At 43.7% G+C, this 21,505-nt stretch overlaps 1 protein-coding gene across 2 annotated transcripts in view; it reads left to right on the plus strand.

Annotated features, from left to right (window-relative positions):
- The first annotated feature begins 1,196 nt into the window (after positions 1–1,196).
- nell3 (NELL (neural EGFL like) family member 3) overlaps positions 1,197–21,505 on the plus strand; it is a 42,074-nt gene continuing 21,765 nt past the window's right edge. The window contains exons 1-3 of one of the 2 annotated variants that reach the window (XM_041185075.1): positions 1,197–1,269; positions 1,455–2,131; positions 18,773–19,311. In XM_041185075.1, coding sequence (XP_041041009.1) covers positions 1,483–2,131; positions 18,773–19,311 — 1,188 coding nt within the window. In that variant the 5' untranslated portion in view covers positions 1,197–1,269; positions 1,455–1,482. Of the gene's footprint in view, positions 1,321–1,454; positions 2,132–18,772; positions 19,312–21,505 lie in introns of both variants that reach the window. The other variant, XM_041185076.1, reaches the window with a different exon arrangement.

A 21,505-nucleotide genomic window follows, 5' to 3' on the forward strand; every position in this document is an offset into this window, starting at 1 on the left:
AAAAGACGATGGAAACAGAGTCTTTGAATACTTTTAAGGCAGAGTTAGATAGATTCTTGATTAACAAGGGTGTGAAAGGTAATTGGGGTTAGGCAGGAATTTGGGGTTGAGGTTACATTCAGATCAGCTATGATCTTGTTGAATGACGGAGCAGGCTTGAGGGGCCAGGTGGCCTACTCCTGCTCCTAATTCATATGTTCATTCATTTAAGTAATGTTCCTAAAATGAATCTGACGAAAACAGCTCAGGATAGTTAGAAATCAACTCGTAGAAGTTAAACCAAAGAAAACTGGAATTCTTGCAGTGGCTTGGACAATATTTAATGTTTGGGATGGAGAACCTTCCAGAGAGTTCTTTTGGCTTCTCAGATGCTGATGCAGATTTGGCACCACATTATGGAGATTAACCCGATTAAATATAATTAAAATGTATGGACTCCCAAACTCAAGTTTTACACATGGTCTCCACAAAACTCTATCTTTTGCTACTCCATCACATTATCGCTTGATTTGATTCTGTCCAGCTATTTTCCAGCATCAAGCAGACATGATACTTGAAGATTGTCAGAACAAGAAATGATCATATTCCTGGCAGAATCCTGCCTAATTTTCTGCTCTTTCCCATGTTACAGTGAAGAACTGGCTTAAGAGAGAGATAAGTCCTACCCCCATCACAAACTTTGTTGATTTGACCTGAGACATGTCATGAGAGATCCATTAGTCCGTTAAATAATTTACAATTTAGAAGGTATGTGAGTTGCTTGTTAGAAAGATGAGGAAAACCTCCCCCTGAAAATAAAGTATTTAAAGGTTCTGAGAACAGATGAATGTATTTGTATTAAATAGGGTTGTAAGATGTGTTATCTGGTAGTCTGACAAAAAACCATGATCAGTCATTCTAGATTGATTGTTCAAATCTTTCAACAAATTAACTTCTCTTCAAAGAGCACTTCATTCCAACAATCTGGGAATTCACTTTTTATTGACTCTTTTACAGCCCTGTCTCTGGGTTCCGGTGACTGGCATTTCCAGAAGTGGTGAGCAAGATAATACAATTGTGTTTTCATTTGAAACTTGAGAAAAGCAATACCTGCAAGTGATCCGATGTGGCGGTTAAAAGGTTAAAAGTCCTCATTAGTTTCTGGAATGCCACATTCACTCTCAGGCTTCAAAGGGGGCTGGGTGGGTGCGGGGGATTGAGTAAACACTGGGTAAGAAACCTGGTTCGCAACCATTACCCGAGAGCTGATAACCACATCCACTTCTTGAGGTAAGACTTCTGAAGGTTTCCATTCTTAAGTCTTGAGAACTAGGATCCCAGGTCAGTTGTGTTAATAAAGAGATACCTTCCACACAATGCTAAAAATATGTGGGTTATGATTAACCCTTGGTAGTTGTGTTCTGTGCATCGGGTTTACTTTAGAAATTATATCAGTTTCTTTCATTTTTTCTCAGATAACAGAAGTCTTTGACAAGACAAAGTATGACGGTCTCAGCAATGCCATTACTGCTCCTACTAACGTGGCTCAGTTTGAGACCCAGTGCAGGCTCCACTCCTGAGATCTGCCGGGGAGTTTACTGCTACACAGCGGCCAGCGCTGAGCGGAGCTGGCCGTGTACCGGAGCTCACTGCCAGGGCAGGTCGTTCAGACCGTCCCGGGGGAACTTGGACAACATTCAGGACAGGACGAGCATAGCCTTTAGGGGCTACCAGAGGACCGGCGGCGCGGGGGCGAGCTCCAGGTCCACCTCCGATCCCAACACCATCCTACACGCTGTGAGGAGGAAGGAGATCACCAGGGTGCCAATTCCTGGCAACGGGGGGCTTTGCCCTGGGGGCGACTGCCCGGGCAGACACCCCAACTCGAACGACACCCAAGAATGCAAAGGCATCGAGTGCAGGTTGCCGCTGAGGAGCCGCCTGAAGCCCAAAGCCCGAGGTCACTGTGCCGGAGAGCACTGTTCTCCTGCTCCTGTTGGATTAGAGGCAGAAGTTCTTGGACAATCCAGCCCTATTCACATGCCTGATCGAGCAGCTCAGTTCATTGGGGAGATCCCTGATCTCAGCTATTCAACAACAGAGCTAGGAGGAGCAGCGCTGGGAGTCCAGCTAACCTGTGACATAAAACCAGGTAAATCTTATGAAGTTCGTGCTTCTGATAATTTTAATCACAAATGCAAACAGGCAGTTACATATTTGTCAAAAAAGGAAGCTTTGCCAAAAAGACATGTGCCATGTTGTGTTACCTCATAAAAGAAAGTCTTAATTTTACTACGCCTTTCATCATGTCAGCACATCTTACAGACAAATAATTATCTTTGAAGTCCTGTAGGGTAGGGAACATAATTTACCCACTGCAAATACTCACAAACAGCAATATAAAGATGGCCAGAAAATCTGTTTGAGTGATGATCCATGACACTATTATGAGCATGTTAGCTTTTTCTAGAGTCATTAAAATAAATACTATTCATTTTCTATTATCAATAGTATTCGAAAACAATGTATAAATTTTGAGCTGCAGTTATAGTGACACCATTAACTGAGTGGGAAGTGCAGTCACATACATTTTTATAGTGCCTCACATGCAGAAAAAAAGTCCTAAAAGGCTTCACAGAAGATGCATACACAGAGAAATGCATACTTCCCCATATGTCACGTTTCAAGGATTCAGTGCTAAGTTTATGAAGTGCTCAGGTACCCAACAGACAACCTAAACACATTTTAGACACAGCTTTACATCACTCTCCATATGGTGCCAAGTCCAAGCTTCAGGGCGTTCTGGAGTCAGATCAGGACCTGGCTCTGGAATTATGCCACCAGTTTCCTGGACCTGAAACTACAATTCAAAAGCAGCAGAAGTTTCAGCCTCAGAGTGCAGACTGTACTCTCCAGCATAGTGTCTGGGCTCAGTGTTCAAACATAAACCACTTGAGTTTGCTGTCATGGTTTATTGCTTGACCTGAACATAATTGGGTTCTGTGCCTTGTAATGCATGGACAAATATCTGCATTCTTAGTTTATCACCAGCAATGGGAAGCAAGAAATGAGAGAAGGCACATCAAACTAGTCCTTCCACAGGCTGCACACAATCCACTTCAAGGGTCATTCGGACTTGAACTGTTAAGTGTGCTCCTCTCCACAGATGCTGCCAGATCTGCTGAGTTTTTCCAGGTATTTTTGTTTTTGTTTTGGATTTCCAGCATCCTCAGTTTTTTGCTTTTATCATCATATACTCCACCTGGCCAATTTAAGCTCCTGACAAAGGTTCTGTAGTTTCTCCTTGCCTCTCCTCACCCACGATAACTCAAATAAAACATCAAAATATCCAGCTACATCTTTTATCATATATCTTAATATCTTAAAGCCATCTTGACTTTTTGCTTTCCTTTTGTAACAAACTTTATTGAAATGGTTATTTTCAATAGAAAAATATAATAAAGTTACATTAACTGTGGTTCTTTTATACAATTTGCACTTTCCTGACCATTTCAACAGCTCTGATATTGAATTAATTCCTATATTATCTGGTTGCTATGGGAATAATAATCGAGAGGTCTATGCTGTATTTTTTTCACATCTACACGATTGTTAATATAAAGCATGTTTTATTGACATTCTGGAACTATTTCAGCACTAGTGATGTGCTTCAATTAAGAACATATATTGAGAAAGGTTAATAATAAGGGGTTAAACTGCACAACCACAGTAATCCAGATATCTTCATTGTAATGACATGTCGTTGTTGTACTTGCTCCAGCTTTGACTCATAAGGAGCACAATTATGTATATTAAGATTGTAAACCCATCTAAAAATAATCCATTTACAATTTTGATACATAGGATGGGTGGGGGTGGGAAGGGTGCAAGGCAAATCTTCCCCTATGCTATTAGACCAACTATGGAACTTCTGTGGGATTTACTCAGTCAATCTGCTCTCCAATGCAGTGTTCTTGGGTTGGGGGATGCTGATGGTGCAGTGGAATGGAACTTCTAACAGACTGGCTGGCACTGCCACAACCTGACACAGTTTCCATTTACTAGCAGAATGTGAGGACCTTCACTGCTGCTTCCAATCAGCTGCCCACAGTTGCGTCAAGGTGGTGACAGAACCCCTGTTCAGGCGGGTATTGACTTTCATTCATTTGCGTGCGGACAAGGCCAGCCAGGCTGAATGAGCCAGAGGCTTTGCAGTGACTGCTGGGTTCCCCCGCATCCAGGGTGCAATCGACTGCACACATCAAGGTGTCAGCCAGGCGCTTTCATAAACATGAAGGGATTCCACTCCCTGAACGTGCAGATAGTGTGTGACCATAGGTTGCATATTCTGCAAGACTGTGCAAGGTACCCTGGCAGCTCCCATGATGCGTACACTCTGAGACACTCCCAGGTGCTGAGGCTCTTCGGTGCTTCAGCCCAACTGGATGGATGGCTGCTGGGTGACAAGGACAATCCGTTATGATGCCTCCCTGTCACTCAAGAAACGAGGCAGAGCAGCGTTATAACAAGAGCCATGCCTCCACAAGGATGGTAGTAGAGAGGACTGTAGGTCTTCTGAAGATGCCTGGACTGTTCAGGGGGTGCACTACAATACCCCCTGGAGTGCATGTCACTGGTCGTATGCTGTGCTCTCCACAATCTGGCACTGGCAAGGGGGACCCCCTGGAGGAAGAGGGTGTTGATGCAAGTGCCACAGATGCTGAATCCGGTAGTGAGTCAGGAGAGCAGCATAGTGAGGAGAATGCTGAGGGTGTGGAGACAGAGCTCGGTAACCTCCAGGGAGGCAGGGACATCTTGATCCCAGCTCCTTCAGCTAGGCTGCCAAATAAGTGCTAGCACCTCATGCCATAGCTGCTGCCATCCCGGATGTCTGAAATAACCCTTCCTTTGACCCCAAAGTCCACTAAGTGCCTGTGCGATTGGGTGCATGGTGGCAAATCTAAGGGAGAACAGCGACATGTCATTAGTTTAAGTCAGCACACTGTCGCTGTGCATGCCAGGCACCCTGATAAGACCATGGAGATCTGCATCATGGTGCCATTGTCTTTCAGTGATCAATGGGGACTCCAGTTTTGAGGCTCCCATCAATGATGAGACTACATTAGAATATTTGCAGTATCTGAAACTCTCATCCCAGTGCACTGCACTCTTACCTTCGTCTGATACCCCAGCCTCTCCGCAGCCAGTTGACCAAGGTACGTGGTGCCTTTCCAGGCCCAAGGCATCCTGCTCATATCTGGAAAGGATTAGGAGGCGAGCTGGGCCCCCGCTGGGCCGTGACCTTTCAATGTTGTTATGCGCTGCCATCTCCTGAAAGGAAAGTGGAGCATTGATTAGTCCCCTCCATTGCAGCCTGGCCAACCCCAGCTGAGGAACACCTCACCAGGGCACACCCAAGTCATGGCCCATGAGCTGCAAGGCACTCAGTCCAAGCAGCCAGGACTCACCCCTTAGCCAGTTCCAGCTTCATTGGTAATTGGCACTCAGACTCTAACACCCTTGATCTCCACGGGGAACAGCCAGGCCTTAACACATCACCACACTGATCCATGCCAAAACAGCACTTACCGAACTCAGCAGGGCATTAAACCTCTTGCGGCACTGGACCCAGGTGAACCACACCACAACGGCTGCTGACCAGCACTGCCACCTCCTCCCAGGCTCTTTTCATTGGGTGCAGTGGCCTCCTCTGACTGTGCTAGATTTAAACTGGCCGCTGGGTGGTGGCTGACAGGCCCCCGCCCGCCTCTTGCTGACTATTGGAGAGCTGCCTTTCTCACACTGAAGGCGTTAATTGGTCCTCCAGCGTGAAATCATGGTTGGGGGCCAATTGCAGGCGGCGGCCCGCTTCCCAGCCACTCCTGAGCCTGCCGACCTCAAAATTCCGCCTCTGAACCTCATTAATTGAACTTGATTCACACAGCTACGTAGAATGTATTATGTTGACTGTCAGCCCATTTCTGCTTTTGTAAATCTGTGCAGTAGAGTCAGCTGAGAGAAGTATAGATAGAAATCTATGATTTTAAAAGCGTATTGCAAATTGGTAAAGTCTTTTCAAATATACCTAAACAGGGGATTGCTTAAAGACCTAGCCAGTGACCTCATGGCCATGATCACCTGGACTGCTGAAAATGTAAATGTAATTATAAATTATTAATTAATTATTATAAACATCATTTTAAAAGACCTTAAAAAAATGAAGCTTTTTAACAACAACATCTCCGACAGCACTCTTTTCCCAAAGGGCCAAAAAGCCAGTGTTTGAATGCAGTTTTAAGAGCTGACAGTCTACAGAACATAGCTTCTCCAGTCTAATAAATATTGATATGGTGCTTTAAAGTATACTGATATCCCATAATTATCATTTGACTATGTTCTACAAGAGCAGTATTGTCACAGTCAGTATCTGCACCAGTCCAGTTAGGGTACTCACTCTATGGCTAATGAAGCTTGCGAATGAAATCTGATTATTTCATGGACTAACATAACAGACAAACTAACATTAAAATAAGACCCCTACAAACCACCATTACTAATAATACAATGAATCAGTTGGGAGACATGACTGTTTGTTTATTAAAAAAATGGGATATGTATAAATTATTTATAGAGAAATTGTGAAATGCACTACTTCCTGGACAACTGACCACCAGCTTACCTGGAACCTTGTACCTGGTACATTGTGAAGAGTTTCTCACTAGTTAAGTATCGGTGGTACAGTTACATTTGTGGTGGGCTTGTACCTCAAACAGGCGTTTTATGACCCATCATCCTTACCTCATCTAATTATCAGTGACTTCAGTTCCACATGAAGATCGAGAGGGATATTTATTATGTTTGTAATTTTGGAAACTGAGTAATTAAACTTTTGTTAAGCTCAGATAGGAAGAATTATACCATGTTGATCAACCCATGCAGATTGGATGCTCTACATGTTTTGATACTCTTGTCATCTATTGCAGTGCCTTGTATATTGTCCTAGCACAAAAGAATGATAAGAAACAATAGATATATTGATAGCATTCAGTTTGGATTGGCCATCATTGGCCACTTTATAGAGTGGAATCACGCCATGCACAATGCTGATGAGGGCAATGGGTGCAGGAACAACAAGCTGTTCAACAGACTGATTTGGTACTTGTGAAGTATTCTCCAGTGGGCTGAAACGAAAATGACAGAGTATGGCCTGGAGTTTGCAGTGAGCGGCGAAGCAAGGGCGTTCACCATTAACCATAAATTAAGTCTTGTCAAGATCAAGTGATCTCTGCGTTAGGAATTTTATCTCTATCGCCATGTAGTAGTACCGCAGCTGATTGCAGTGTTCTATACTTGGAATTCCCAGCATGGAATTGGCGTGTTGACATCAGGCTGTCAAGCAGCCAATCACATTGAAAGATTTTCACAGAACAAAAAACAGGAAACAAAATGCATTAAAATAAAATCACTTTTAAATATTTTTAAATAGAAAAAATTAAAGATTGGGACTTTTACATGGATTAAAGGCAGAAGCTAAAATATTCTGAAAACTTTTTAAAGAACATATTTTAAAAATGTAGCTAAAAAAATCTACTAATCTACTAGAAGTGTGGGTTAAACATTTAGGGAGGTCAAACGGTTACAGGGAGTACACAATAAATGGGAATATACTAAGAGGGGTAGATGAAATGAGAGATCTTGGCGTACAAGTACACAGATCCCTGAAGGCAACAGTTCAAGTAGACAAGGTTGTAAAGAAGGCATATGGAATGCATTGGCAGAGGTATAGAATATAAAAGTAAGGATACAATGTTGGAATTGTATAAAACACTGATGAGGCCACAGATGGAGTATTGTGTGCAGTTCTGGTCATCACATTGCAGGAAGGACGTAATAGTTCTGGAGAGAGTGCAGAGGAGGTTTACAAGAATGTTGCCAGCATTAGAAAAGTGTAGCTACAAGGAGAGATTGGATAGGTTGGGGTTATTTTCCTCAGAACAAAGAAGGCTGAGAGGTAACTTCATTGAGGTGTACAAAATTATGAGAGGAATAGATAGAGTGGACAGGATAAAATTGTTTCCCTTGGTGGAGAATTCTAGAACCAGGGGACATAGATTCAAGATAAGTGGCAGAAGGTTTAGGGGGGACATGAGGAAGAACTTTTTTACGCAGAAGGTAGTGGGTGGTCTGGAATTTGCTGCCCAAGTTGGTGGTAGAGGCAGAAACTCTAAACTCTTTTTAAAAAAAATACTTGGATCTGCACCTTAAGTGCTGTAAGCTACAGGGCTATGGGCTGGGTGCAGGAAAGTGGGATTAGAAAGGGCACCTGGGTGTCCTCGGGCTGGTATGGGCAAGATGGGCCGAATGGCCTCCTTCTGTGCTGTAACTTTTCTATTGTTCTATGGTTCTAATTCGTCATTTAACAGCACTTCATGATTATAAATTTATTTTATCAGGGCTAGTCTTGGTGTTCATGAAACATTATTAATCACATTGCTGTTAAACCTGATTAAACAAGGTATAATGTTTAAGAGGTTTCTAATAGTGATGTGTAAGTGGGAAAGTTGAAATTCTTGCTAATTTCCATTGATTGCTGCTGTGGGGGTTGGGGGAGTCCACAGCACAGATAATGTTGAAGCCTTGAGAGATAGAGCACAACTTCAGGATTTCTGCGCTAATCTGTGCATGCCCGACATCCTGAAGCTGCGGTCAGTTTCAGAGAGGTAAGGACAGCTGACAGTTCAATGTTAACCCCAAACCTACTCCCCTGCAAACATCTGCCAAAATGTTTTATGCTTGGAGCCAGTGTCTGATGTAGGAGTATTTCTGCAATGAGCATTGCTCCCTGTGCAATGAAAATTGTGATGATTAAATTTCCTTTGAAGCCTCTTCAAGGGCATTGTTACAATCCAGGCTTCTCCAGATATTTTTTCTCTTCTGCCCAATACAAACACCAGACAAGTCCCTGCTTACTGTTAGTTGAGTCATGTCTTTATGTGCTAAGTAATCTGAGAATCTAAACCCTGGACAAATAATAAACCTGCTTGTTGTCCCTGATCTACAAGTAGATTTTCCAATATGCCTCCACATCACTATCATTGATGATTAATATTCAGTCACAGTAGACACTTTCATAATGTTCTAAACTACCAAATGTGTTTATTTATGGGAACCATTATAGAAGCAGACAGTAACAGTGCGTTACTGAGGTTCAACTAACACAGCAGCTTAGAACCAGTTCAGGGGAGGGTTAAACAAACATACTAGTCAGTTAGATTCCTTTGAATGGGTTTGATTGCAGATCTTTCAAACATAAAATTGACAAATGCTTCTTAGAACAGAAATAGCAGCCTGACCCCTACAGTATTCCTATGTATTAGATGATTCTATCCATGAAACTATGCCTTGCCTCCCCATCTGCCATGGCTAGGTCAAGTCTGTGACATACTCCTAAATAAAAAGTCTCCTGATGCTTGTCTCCATGAAACCCTTTGGAATAGTCTCACTTTTCAGGAGCCAGTCTAAAATAGAGGCATTTTACTTGAACAATGGAGAATAGCCTCCCTAGCACATCAAAAACTTGGCCACTTGTGGGTCTAGAAATTGGATTGTGCTGTGCTTGTTTTATAGGCATAATATGAGCTAATGTGGCTGGTGGTATGCACCATTTGTAGAAATACTCCACCTGCCATATTGGTTAAAGCTTCTCAGAAGATATCCAGGACATGTGCCTGAAATATGAGGCTTTTTGTATCTACAGGCCACTTATTTATATACACAATCACTTGGACAATGGGACCTTGGCTGAGAGAGGAATTTCCAGCCATGATCTAATCAAGGAATACGTTAGCCACGACCATATTTGGATCACTGGCAGTTGGACAGAGAGGGTCCTTTGTGTGTTTAAGCACCTGTTTTCTCTGCGAAATGAGGATAAGCAAATGAGATGCTGAAGGATCAAGACCCTGAGTGAGTTGCCTCCTTCTTTCTACCTCTGGCCTGAATTTTCATGCAGATAGAGAGGCCCACATCTGGATATCCTACCCCTGAATTTGGCCTCCGCCGTTTTCGCAAGGGGGGAGAGAATGGGGGCAGGTTGTAAATTGCACATTTGTCATTCATGGAGGTAGCTAACCATATAAATCAGCAGCTGTCTCCACTCGTGTGATTTTGGTTAGGTAGGTGTCTGAAACCCGAAGTGTGCAGATTTGACCTGGTAAGAGCAGGTCTGAACCTTGTGGATTCATTTGGATAGCCAGGGTACCCTTTTGGATAGGTAAGGTCCCCCTTTGGATGTGGTCCGGCACACCTTTGGAAAAGTTTAAGGCACCTGTTGGGACTGGTCAGGTGTCCTTTGGAATTCTTAAAACTAGACATGATTGTGCTTAAACTGATTGAAACTGTCCAAGCTGCCAAGGGATTTAACTCTGCTGGGCACTAAATTCTTAAAAAAAAGTGTGGAGTTTAAAAAAAAAATCAGTGTCTGCTATTTCACCTGTCTGTTGACATAAGCCTGAGGGTTATCATTATATAATTTCTGCTGCATGACTGATTTATAACCTAACAAGGTGGGGTGCCATTTGTTATGACCAGGTGAAAAAGAGTGAACTGGCTCTATTCAACCTTCTTGGTTGGTCACAACAAAATTTTAAATTTTTTTTTCATGAGGATGTGCCTTTTCCAAATAAGAATGTATTTAACTATTTAAGCTGTGATCAATAAGGAGCCAATCAAACAAGGAGATAAAAACAAAAAACTGCGGATGCTGGAAATCCAAAACAAAAACAGAATTACCAGGAAAAATTCAGCAGATCTGGCAGCATCGGCGGAGAAGAAAAGAATTGACGTTTCGAGTCCTCATGACGCTTCAACAGAACTCAGTGAATCTAAGGAGAGGGGTGAAATATAAGCTGGTTTAAGGTGGGGGAGGAGAGAAGTGGGGGGGCGGGTGGGTGGGTGGTGTGGTTGTAGGGATAAGCAAGCAGTGATAGGAGCAGATAATCAAAAGATGTAACAGACAAAAGAACAAAAGAACACAGAGGTGTTGAAGGTAGTGATATTATTTAAACAAATGTGCTAATTAAGAATGGATGATAGGGCACTCAAGGTACAGCTCTAGTGGGGGTGGGGTGGAAAGGCTAGCAGGGCATAAAAGATTTAAAAATAATGGAAATAGGTGGGAAAAGAAAAATCTATTTAAATTATTGGAAAAAACAAAAGGAAGGGGGAAGAAACAGAAAGGGGGTGGGGATGGAAAAGGAAGTTCAAGATCTAAAGTTGTTGAATTCAATATTCAGTCCGGAAGGCTGTAAAGTGCCTTGTCGGAAGATGAGGTGCTGTTCCTCCAGTTTGCGTTGGGCTTCACTGGAACAATGCAGCAAGCCAAGGATAGACATGTGGGCAAGAGAGCAGGGTGGAGTGTTAAAATGGCAAGTGAAAGGGAGGTTTGGGTCATTCTTGTGGACCGACCACAGGTGTTCTGCAAAGTGGTCGCCCAGTTTACGTTTGGTCTCTCCAATGTAGAGGAGACCGCATTGGGAGCAACGAATGCAGTAGACTAAGTTGGGGGAAATGCAAGTGAAATGCTGCTTCACTTGAAAGGAGTGTTTGGGCCCTTGGACGGTGAGGAGAGAGGAAGTGAAGGGGCAGGTGTTGCATCTTTTGCGTGGGCATGGGGAGGTGCCATAGGTGGGGGTTGAGGAGTATGGGGTGATGGAGGAGTGGACCAGGATGTCCCGAAGGGAACGATCCCTACAGAATGCCACCAGGAGGGGTGAAGGGAAGATGTGTTTGGTGGTGACATCATGCTGGAGTTGTCAGAAGTGGCGGAGGATGATCCTTTGAATGCGGAGGCTGGTGGGGTGATAAGTGAGGACAAGGGAGACCCTTTTCTACCTCGACTACAGCTCCTCACACCCCGCTTCCTGTAAGGATTCCATTCCATTCTCTCAGTTCCTTTGCCTCCATCACATCTGTTCTAATGATGCTACCTTCAAAAACAATTCCTCTGACATGTCCTCCTTCTTCCTTAACCGAGGTTTTCCACCCATGGTCGTTGACAGGGCCCTCAACCGTGTCCGGCCCATCTCCCGTTCATCCGCCCTCACGCCTCCTCCTCCCTCCCAGAAACATGATAGGGTCCCCCTTGTCCTCATATATCACCCCACCAGCCTCCGCATTCAAAGGATCATCCTCCGCCATTTCTGCCAACTCCACCCCCTCTCCCCCCCACACCACCCCCCCCCTCCCCCGCCAACCCCCCCACACACACCTTAAACCAGCTTATATTCACCTCTCTCTTTAGATTCACTCAGTTCTGTTGAAGGGTCATGAGGACTCGAAATGTCAACTCTTTTCTTCTCCGCTGATGCTGCCAGACCTGTTGAGTTTTTCCAGGTAATTCTGTTTTTGTTTTGCCAATCAAACAAGGTTTTCTTGAGCTGTAGAAAGTGCAAATTTATTAACCACTGAACACAAGAAAAATAATAAAAATGCTACATCAAGCAGATGGCCCTCATGCAATCATTTGGGCACACGCACACGCACACATGCACGTACACTACAAGTATCACCTCTGCGGCTGATTTAGGTTAGCTGGTTTCTTGGATGTGGTCAATTATAAAAGATCTTGCTTGACTTCTACTCCAGCCTGCCCCCACTGGAATGAAATTTCCAACTTCTGGGCCTCTTTATCCTAAGTGTGGAAATGTCCTGTCCCTGTCTCCCAACTCAAGAACAAAAGTCTGGGCCCCTTCTCTCCATCCAACTTGCAAGTTGATCCATGTCTGCTGATTTCAACTATCCAGTTTCCGCAAATAGAGCTTTTAAGAAGAACTCAACCCAGCGTTGTTGTGTCCAGAAGAACATATAATTCATCCATCTACAGCTTGAAATCGCCCGATGCTGAAAGCAGCAGGACCGCTGAGTAAAAGCAGCAGGGCCATCAAAGTCAGCCTGAAGCCAGCCAAACCACCAATCTTCAAGAGCTGTATGACTGGACTCTAATTTATTAATCTATCTTCCCCACTATAATTTACTAATCTACATTCCCCATTATGTTGTCTCTGTGTGTTTGTGTCTGTGTGTCGGTCTGTGTCTGTGTGTCAGTCTGTGTCTGGCTTTGTCCTTAATGGACCCAGCATGTATGGAATTGGCAAGCATATCTGTTTTTTAAAAAAAGCTGTTGCGATCGAATGAGGAGAAGGAAAAGAGGGGAGCCATATGACCCCTTCTCACCTGTTCATAACAACACACAATTGTTTCCAGCACTTGGCTGCATTTAGGGACTTTCTTCCCAGATTCATACGTCTTTTAGTAATCAGTTGTATTTTCATGTACTTTGTGGAGAGCAAGATATTCTTGCAGCATGCAGCTGCCCATCCATTTTGGGGGAGGTACTTTTCCAAAACTAAACTGCCCCAGAAAGGACACGTATGGTTTGTAAGTTGGTTTTCTAGCCTGTGTTAGATTCATATGGGTCACATTGCTAGCCTGTCTGGTTGTGCTTCTGCCTGCCCAGAATCAGAAAAGGCGGCCGGCCAACAATATTGAAGTCAAGCACATGCATTGCTTCTGTGGTTCTGCCGATAATGGGAATGCAGGAAAAACCACCTCCTCTTGTGGGTCTTGCCGTCTTTGAAACCATTAGTGCCACCTTTTGCATGCTGTATCATTGCCACCAATAATGGTTCTGCTCCTGATCATGTCACCTTCAAGGAGAAGCCCAGCAGTTCAAAGCAATCTCCACTTCAGAGAAGAAAATGATATTTCATTTTTTATTTTTGACATTTTAGTTCAAATACTGGACTGGGTTCATTTGCTCTATACTGTTACCGTGATAGTCCACTCTCCTTGACCTACATCTTTAATCGCTTCTGCATATGGGGAAGGGACGATCTGAGTGCTTTTTGATTGTTTGTGTTCCCGGTGTATTTTGTAAAGAAAATTTAGTGGGCCATTTGTGTTCCCGGTGTATTTTGTAAAGAAACTTTAGTGGGCCATCTGGTTTCAAGATCTTTAAGGCTCGCATTAAATTGCTGCCTGATGCTACCTCTGTATGGTCCACCCAAGGGAGAACAGCTAATCTGCCTATTGAAGCTTGTGTGTTGTTCATCACTGCTTCAGGATTGCATGAGGAGTGCACACACTGGAAAGTTACAGTTGACTTAAGAAACCTTAATGCATCTTAATACAGAACAGCTACAAATTCAAGCTAAATTAGCAGAACACTCAGAAATCTGCCCTCAAGTTCAGGATTTTCAAGATTTTCGGTGAGAGGTGTGAAAATCTTGGGATGATTTGATATTTGGAAACATCCTTAATTTGGAAACAATTAATAGTTCTGCCAATATGTAAAAGGATGATGGACTGTGAAATCCAATAAGGCAAGAATTCAATCACGATGTGCGATTAACCCTCACCTGTTGCTCTCAATGGAGGCAGTACACAAATGTTGATTGGCGTCATCCAGGCTCCAACTGCTTTCATCCAGGCTCTGATTGTTGTGCAATGAAGCTCAGACTGCTATTGTTATAGCTGTAGGTGCCAGTATGCAGAGGAACTTACTGGGTGTCACACAGTCAGCGATCTGTCCACCAAAACACCACTGAGGTGCCTGCCTATGGAGTGGCTATCAGATAATGGAGCACGAACCTACTGTTCTTGCTCTGGATGATAGCATTCATCTTCCACTACTACCATGTTGCCAGTGCCATTTCTGCTGCCTGATCAGCCAGCCAGCCCAGACTGCTGCTGCCCACGCTGAGCCTTCTAGAATCAGAACTGCTCAAGTTTGTATTGCAAGACCATTTGCATTCTTGCACATTGAAAGCCAGTAGTCTTCTATCAGCCATGCTGAGTCACTGGGGCAGCACCATGTAAGAGTGGTAAGACAGGCATGAGAATGCTGTGATGGTCAGTAACAGAGGGAAAATAAGGTGTGGGACAGTTGGTGAATGAGGACTTGATGTTGTGCTCACTGGTACTGCAGCCAGGTGTGTTATCACAGACAGCTCAGCCAGAAAGAGCATGTATTGGTTGTGTCCTCCCTTCCTCTTCCCCCTCCTCCTCAGTTGCTTGTTGCATAGCTGGTGGCAAGAGCTATGCCCTCATGATGGTGAGGTTGTGCAGCATGCATCAGATCTTGATGAGAACTGTAAGGCTCCTTCAGAGCGGTCAGTCAGCCGAAGCATTGTTTAAGGACACTGATGGTCTGCTTGGTGACTCTCGTTATATGCATATTGCCCATGTATCAGTGGGTTGCGCTCTGGAGTTACAAGCAATATGTTCAGCAGGTCTGGCAGCATCGGCGGTGAAGAAAAGAGTTGACGTTTCGAGTCCTTATGACCCTTCGACCGAACCTTCAGTCGAAGGGTCATGAGGACTCGAAACGTCAACTCTTTTCTTCACCGCCGATGCTGCCAGACCTGCTGAGTTTTTCCAGGTAATTCTGTTTTAGTTTTGGATTTCCAGCATCCGCAGTTTTTTTGTTTTTATGTTCAGCAGGTTGCCCAGTGGCTGGCTTGGCATGGTGGCTCAAATGCAGCTGGCACAACAAATTGCCCCAGAATGAGGGCATCATAACTGCTGCCAGGATACATTGCATTTATATGCATGCGTTTACCTACATGATGCATTCAGTATGATTACACATCAGCTGGAGGTTGAGGGAGTGGTATCCCAGTTGTGATACATCTCAGAGTTGTTGTGCAGCACTGAAGCTCAATGAAGCTTGAAGCTCAGTGCAATGTAATGCTGTCAATGACACTGTGCACTATGGGGAAGCCTGTAATCCTCAGAAAGCCATGTACTCACTGTACCTGCTTTTCTCTGGCAAGACAGAATGAAATGTATTCAGCTCTTTTGGAATACAGAGCCTCGATGGTCTTCCTTATGCAAAGTGGATGACAAGCTGGGAGATTTTCAAATATTGCCTGATGTGGCCTGGAAGGATCCTGATGCATATTTCATAGAAATGATCATCTTCACACCCATTGGCGATATCATTCTCACCCTACTTTGAGGCTGCAGTTGAGTCAGTTTTCGGCGTCGACTTCTTTCGGTACAGATGTCTGACGCACTGTTCCTTGTTAAAGTTCAGGTAGGAGAATTGCTCCTTGAACACTCTGGGAGGATGTGGCCTCATGTTGTGAACTCATTTCCACTTTCTCCTCCTCCTTCTGCTTGTCGTGCCCTTTCTCACCCCTGCTGATCCTCACTAAAGCACTGTAGGCTAAGGAAGGTGTGAGTACTGCATTCTTGTGTGTGAACAAATGGTTTTTGCAAATCTTGATGTCAGGACAAAGACCTACACATACCACATGTTCACTGTAGACTTCAGCGACTTTAAACACCTCTGGAAACCACCTAACACTTGTATAATTGCACCAAAAACCAATAGAAGTCAATCAACTAACCTGAAAGTAGTTGATACTCTCTTTAAATAGTACTGGTTGGGAGGACGGTGGGTCCTTCGTGATGCTGACTGCGTGTTTAGCTGTGCAAGATTAAGATAGGGCACCAGCTGGTATGTTGAGTTCCAAAATTGCAGCACTGGCATCAAGTCAATGTTACAAGTTGATGTGACATCATGATCTGCCTACTCTGCCTATTTCCAGTGGTTACTCCTGCATGTGCACTATTGCACCAGGAAAACAAGCCCTACGGAGTTGAATTTTGCAGCTTTCATGTTTGATGCCAATTAACAAAACTGAGGAAAGACACATTCCGAGCATCCTGTCATCAGCCTGAGTCACTTTAGTTTAGTTCATGCACTCTCAACATTGAGCTGGAAGATTGTGCGTTTCAACCAGACCAAATTAAAGTTTTTTCCCAAATTAAGTCTTGTACTATCAGACCCCTCATAACGAGCTCACTGACCACCTTCATTGCCCTCACAAGGGGGAGTCAGAAAATCATTCCGCTAAAGTGAGAATTTGGGATACATTCCTTCCAAGAGAAACAGCAATTTGCTTGTACTTCTTTTAATTTAGGATACTGTATTTGCTGTTCATGAAGTGATCTCCTGTACATGGGGGAGACCAAACGTAGACTGGGTGGCCGCTTTGTGGGATACCTCCGTTCAGTCTGCTAGCATAACCCTGAGCTTCTAGTTGGGTGTCATTTTAATTCTCCATCTTGCTCCCTCTCTGACCTTCCTGTCCTTGGCCTGCTACAGTGTTCCAATGAAGCTCAATGTTAGCTCAAGGAACAGCACTTCATCTTTTGTCTCAGCACTGTTTAGCCTTCTGGACTCAAAATTGAGTTCTACAAATTTAGATCATAACCTCCACCTCCAACTTGTTCTGTGCTTTTTTTGCTGGCTTGTTTCTTTATCCCTTCATGTTGCATCAGATGGATGCTGTATAACCATTCATACCTCACCTAGACACCACCTATGTTTCTTTACTATACCCATTACTTCTCGCTTTTTGCATCATAATCTTTTGCTTGTTAATCTCTCCTGCCCTCCACCCTTTCCCTTTTGTTCCTCCTGGCCCCTCCCCCTCCTACTGGCTTAAAAACTCCTACATTTCTATCTTCCTTCTGTTCTGATGGCACATCATTGCCCTGAAACTTAACTCTGTTTCTCTCCATAGTTGCTGCCTGACCTAAACAGAAGTACCTGGAAAAACTCAGCAGGTCTGGCAGCATTGGCGGAGAAGAACAAAGTTGACGTTTCGAGTCCTCGTGATCTTTCAACAGAACTGGCTGCCTGAGCTGCTGAGTACTTCCTCTATTTTTTGTTTTTATTTGGGATTCCTCCACACCTGGCTTCAGGCTCTTGAGTTTTGGGCAGTCTTTAGCTGGTAGGTGCCCATGATGCTGGTGCAATGGCATGGGTGTCTGCCAGCCTCTTATGAACATAGGTAAATAATTGCCAGGAGAAGACCTGCTGGTTCATTGAGCCCATCCGATACAGTCATGTTGCAATTAAGCATTATGACCTCCAGTACACTTCATCCGCTGGTTGCTGTTAAGTATCCACGGAAAGGCTTTTAAAAATTAAACAAGACACTAAGGTAATTCAGGGAAAAGGAGGTATTGACAATTTCTTCTGTGACCTGCAAAGCTGATCCAAGGGAATTCCAAGAGTCTACAGTAACCACGAGGCACCTCACCTAACTTCATACCTATTTGCATTGAGGCCCCTCCCCCCCCACCCCCCACTCTGACTGGAGCAGCACTTGAAGGCATTAGCAGCACGATCCCCGATGTAACTGCCAGGGTTGTGTCCCTTTCAATTTGAGCCCCATAAGCCAGACTGACACTTCAAAGCAGTAGAGCAATAGTGCATTATTGGAGAGCCTGTTACAGACGTGATGTTAAACTGAGCTCAATCTGCTTGTTCAAATGGATGTAAAGAGTCCCATGGCAATATTCAAAGATGAACTGGAAACACTTCTTGTGTTTCAGCCAATATTTAACTCTTAACCAACAGGTTCAAAACAGATTAAGAGGCTGATTCAAGTGCAGCTTGGGGGCTCTTCCTGTGCTTAAAATTAGCTATCTTGTTTGCCTACATGACAATGGTGACTGTATTTTAAAAATGATTTAGTGTTGCAAAGTGCTTTGGGATAAACTGAGGTAAAGAGTCAAACGTTATTGTAGAAATGCATATCCTTTCTATTTGATTCTGAAACCCTTAGTGTTTTAGCTATTTTGAGCCACCTTGTTGCAGAGTCTTCAGGAGAAGCGGTTAGACCTGTAAGTCAGCGATTGGTGTCGGAGCTGGGGAAATGGGCAAGAGGTAGCAGCTCTCTGTGCGCACTAACAGCCAAGCTTCATAATATTTCAGGAGACAATGAGGTGCCGTCTGAAGATGCCTTGATCTTGCAGCTCCAGTTGTCGAAGGGACAAGAGAAATTTGTGGAAATGCTGAAGAGTCAACAGAAAACAATCGGTGATTTGCAGCAGAGGCTCACGGAGCAACAGGCCATGTTGATAAACCAGCAAAGAGAAATTCTGGCGCAGCAGAGGAAGATGTTTGAACAGATGGAGCTGGTGAAAGTCCAGTACACCATGCTGTTCAATACCATTAAGCAGACATCGTTTTCAAACTTGCAGACTGAGGTTCAGAACCAGTTCGAGTCTCACCTTCAGGGTCTGCAGAGTCAGTTACAGAGTCAACTGCAAAAGACATATGCTGTGCACAAAGTGGAATTGGATGCAAAGGTGATTGGTGTCAGTGACCACCTTCTGGAGTGTGGTTTGTGCCGAAGTGATGAATATTGTGATTTCCAGAAGACACCACCTCAATGCGAGAGGTGTACCATGTGTCCGACGGGGTTTTTCCAGGTGTCTGAGTGCTCCGCCACTGCTGACCGAATATGTCAGGTAAAACAGCCCCCCTCTTCTATGCAGTTCAATCTAAAAACACTGTATTAAGTTGCCTCTTTCCTTCAGCCTGTGCATCACTACCTTGGTTATAGTTTGATATAAAAGTAAAATATTTGGTTTTTGTTTCAGTGCTTTGATTTCCTTCTCTTTCCCTTTTGTCCTGACCTACGCTGAAGTGATAATTCCAAGAGCTCATCAATACCTGACTCAGATATTCCTCCTTAACTTTTCTGAGTGCCAGTGACTATTTTATCGTGACAGCTGTCATAGTCGAGCCTGTTCGCCTAGGAGTAGGAGAAATCCAATCAGCCTCTTGAGCTATCTTTGGCTGCCATTCTGTTAGATCATGGCTGATCTGTACCTCAACCCCTGTTGTCCAATTTAGCTCCATATCCCTTGACATCCATTCTTAACTAATCCATAACCACAAATTCAGGAATCACAGTCACCAGTCAGGTGCAGAGGCACCAGCTGATTTTTCTCCCTCATTCTTACCCAAGAATTCGAGCATCCTGCTGTCAGCCCAGTTGAAACTGACTTTCACAGCAGAGACCAGGGATTGAGTTAGGGACATTTTGGCCTTTATGGCTTACTGGTGAACTATTTACCCATTGAGCTATTGGCAGAGATCTCTGCAGCTGGAGCTACTGAGAGTGTCATTAACTTACGTTCAGCTTCTCAGCCTGCAGATGATGTGATGGCAAAAATAATGTAGGAGAAATAGGAGCAAGAGCAGGCCATTCGGTCCCCACGAGCCTGTTCCGCCACTCAGTGAGATTATGGCTGATCTGACTATGGCCTTAATTCTACTTTCCTGCCTGCCCCCCCATAACCCTTGACTTCCTTTTTAATCAAAAATCTGTCTAGGTAAATCGATTTACTATCTGCCTTGATTGTATTCAATGACCCAGCCTCCACTGCTTGCTGGGGAAGAGAACTCCAAACATTAATGACCCACTGAGAGAAGAAATTCTTCCTAATCTCTGTCTTAAATGAAACACTCCTTATTTTTAAACAGTGCCCCCTAGTTCTAGCTTCCCCATGAGGGGAAAAATCTACTCAGCACCTATCCTCCCAAGCCCCCTCAGAATCTTTATAGTTTTCACTAAGATCACTCTTGATTCTCCTAAACTCCAATGAATATAGGCTCAACCTTTGCCTCATAAGACAAACCCCTCATTCCAGGAATCAGCCCAGTGAACCTTCTCTGAGCTGCTTCCAATGCAACTATGTTCATTCTTAAGTAAGGAGACCAAAACTGTACATAGTACTCCAGGTATGGTCTCAGCAATGCCTTATACAATTGTAGCAACACTTCTCTACTTTTGTACTCCTACCCTCTTGCAATAATGGCCAACATTCCATTTGCATTCCTAATTAATTGCTGTACCTGCATACTGACTTTTTGTGACTCATGAACAAGGACACCCAGGTCCCTCTGTATTGCAGCATTCTGTAATCTCTCTCCATTTAAATAAGATTGTGCTTTGCTGTTCATCCTGCCAAAGTGGATAACTCAAATTTTCCCACATTATACAAATTTTTGTCCACTCACCTAACACATCTTTCTACCTTTGCAGACTCTTTGTATCCTCACAACTTGCTTTCCTATTTATCTTTGTATCATCAGCAAATTTGGCTACGGTACAGTCAGTACCTTCATTCAAGTCTTTAATAGAGATTGTAAATAGTTGAGGCTCCAGCATTGGTCCTTGTGACACTCTACTCGTTAGAGTTTGCCAACCTGAAAATGACCCATTTATGCTGACTTTCTGTTTCCTGTTAATTAGCCTAGCCTTTACCCATGCTAATATATCAGCCCCAACACCATAAGCTCCAATCTTGTGTATTAATCTTTTATGTGGCACCTAATCAAATATCTTTTGGAAATCCAAATATGCTACATCTACTGGTTCCCCTTTGTCCACCCTTCTTGTTGTATCCTCAAAAAACTTTCTATAAATTTGTCAAACATGATTTCCCTTTCACAAAACCATGTTGACCCCGCCTGTTTGTATAATCATTTTCTAAATGCTACTACTTCATTAGTAATGGATTCTAGCATTTTCTCAATGGTCAACTTGAAGCTAACTGGCCCATAGTTTACAGCTCCTTGTCTCCTTTCTTGCTTAGAGGTGTTACGTTTGTGGTATTGCTATCTGCTGGGACATTTCTGGAATCTAGGGAATTT

This window comes from Carcharodon carcharias, chromosome 3 (genome assembly GCF_017639515.1).
Source record: "Carcharodon carcharias isolate sCarCar2 chromosome 3, sCarCar2.pri, whole genome shotgun sequence".
In the NCBI taxonomy this organism is placed as follows: domain Eukaryota; kingdom Metazoa; phylum Chordata; class Chondrichthyes; order Lamniformes; family Lamnidae; genus Carcharodon; species Carcharodon carcharias.